General features: G+C 55.0%; 1 protein-coding gene across 1 annotated transcript in view; it reads right to left on the bottom strand.

The window, feature by feature from the left end:
• The window catches only part of HEBP2 (heme binding protein 2), a 7,506-nt gene extending 6,961 nt beyond the window's left edge, over positions 1 to 545 (bottom strand). The window contains exon 1 of the mRNA XM_014533927.1: positions 267 to 545. Within this exon, the coding sequence (XP_014389413.1) occupies positions 267 to 545 (279 nt within the window). The remainder of the gene's footprint in view (positions 1 to 266) is intronic.
• Between the last annotated feature and the right edge of the window lie 582 nt (positions 546 to 1,127).

Below are 1,127 nucleotides of genomic sequence, written 5' to 3'. Positions count from 1 at the left end.
CCGATTCCCAGCCCTGGCAGCAGCCGCCGGGGTCTCCCCCCTGCTCGGTCCCTTCCGCAGGGGCGAGGCTGGAGGCTGGCCTGCGGGGCCGCTGGGGTTCGGCTTTCTTTGGCGCCCCTCCCGCCCTCCGCCCGTGTTTTCAATGAACAGGCAGGCAGAGGTGTGCACCGTGGGAGCCAGATGGGCTGGGGGTGGGAGAAGGACCGGGCAGCAGGCTGGCGCGGTTTCTGGTGGAACCGGTTCGGGAATCTCTCCCAAGGCCCCACCCGCACTGGGAGCGGGTTCTGCAGACAGGTCTCCACTGGGAGGGGGTGAGCGAGAGCCTGCACCCATGGGTGCATCCAGTGAAGGGCAGGAGGGAGTCTCTTCTCCTGGTGGGAGGTGGGCACGCGCTGGCGACCCTGAACTCGGCTGTCCTTGTTGGCACTCCGGTGGGCAGAGAGCTCCAAGCGAGGTTTGGATGGGGCCCAGCCAGGGGTTAGTGCCTTACACCAAGAAGGTGGCCTAGTGCCCGCCCCTGGAGGAAGTAGATGGACCACCGTCATGCTTGGAGGGAGCCTTGAGCTGTCCTCCTTTCTTGGCCTCACCTCTCCAGGGACGCCCAAACCTCTGAGTCACCCCACCAAGTCTAACAGGCTGGGGCGAGGGGAGTAGAAGAGGAAGGGAAGATGATTGAGGGGAGGAAGAAAAAGGGTGGGGACATGGGCTAGACTCCAGTGCTTTCTAAATTTCTTGGCTATCTTTATTCTTTATTTTTTTCTAAGAGATTTATTGAGAGATAATTTCATACATCATGTAGTTCACCCATTTAAGGTGCACCATTTAATGGTGGTTAGTATATTCACAATTATGCAACAATCGCCACAATCCATTTTAGAACATTGTCATCAACCCCCTTCCCAAAGAAACCCCATACCCTTTAGCCATCACTCCCCAACTCCCATCCCCCAGCTCTAGGCAACTAATCGGCCCTCTGTCTGTAGGCTGGTCTATTCTGGACATTTCCTATAAATAATTGGGATCATATAATATGTGAGCTTTTGTGACTGGCTTCTTTCACTTAGTGTAATGTTTTCAAGAGTCATCACGTAGCATTGTAGCATGTATCAGTACATATTTCATTCCTT

The sequence above is a fragment of the Myotis brandtii genome, unplaced genomic scaffold (assembly GCF_000412655.1).
Source record: "Myotis brandtii unplaced genomic scaffold, ASM41265v1 scaffold123, whole genome shotgun sequence".
Taxonomy (NCBI): domain Eukaryota; kingdom Metazoa; phylum Chordata; class Mammalia; order Chiroptera; family Vespertilionidae; genus Myotis; species Myotis brandtii.
Note: the sequence above shows the minus strand (reverse complement) of the source record. Positions and strands in the feature narration are given on the sequence as shown.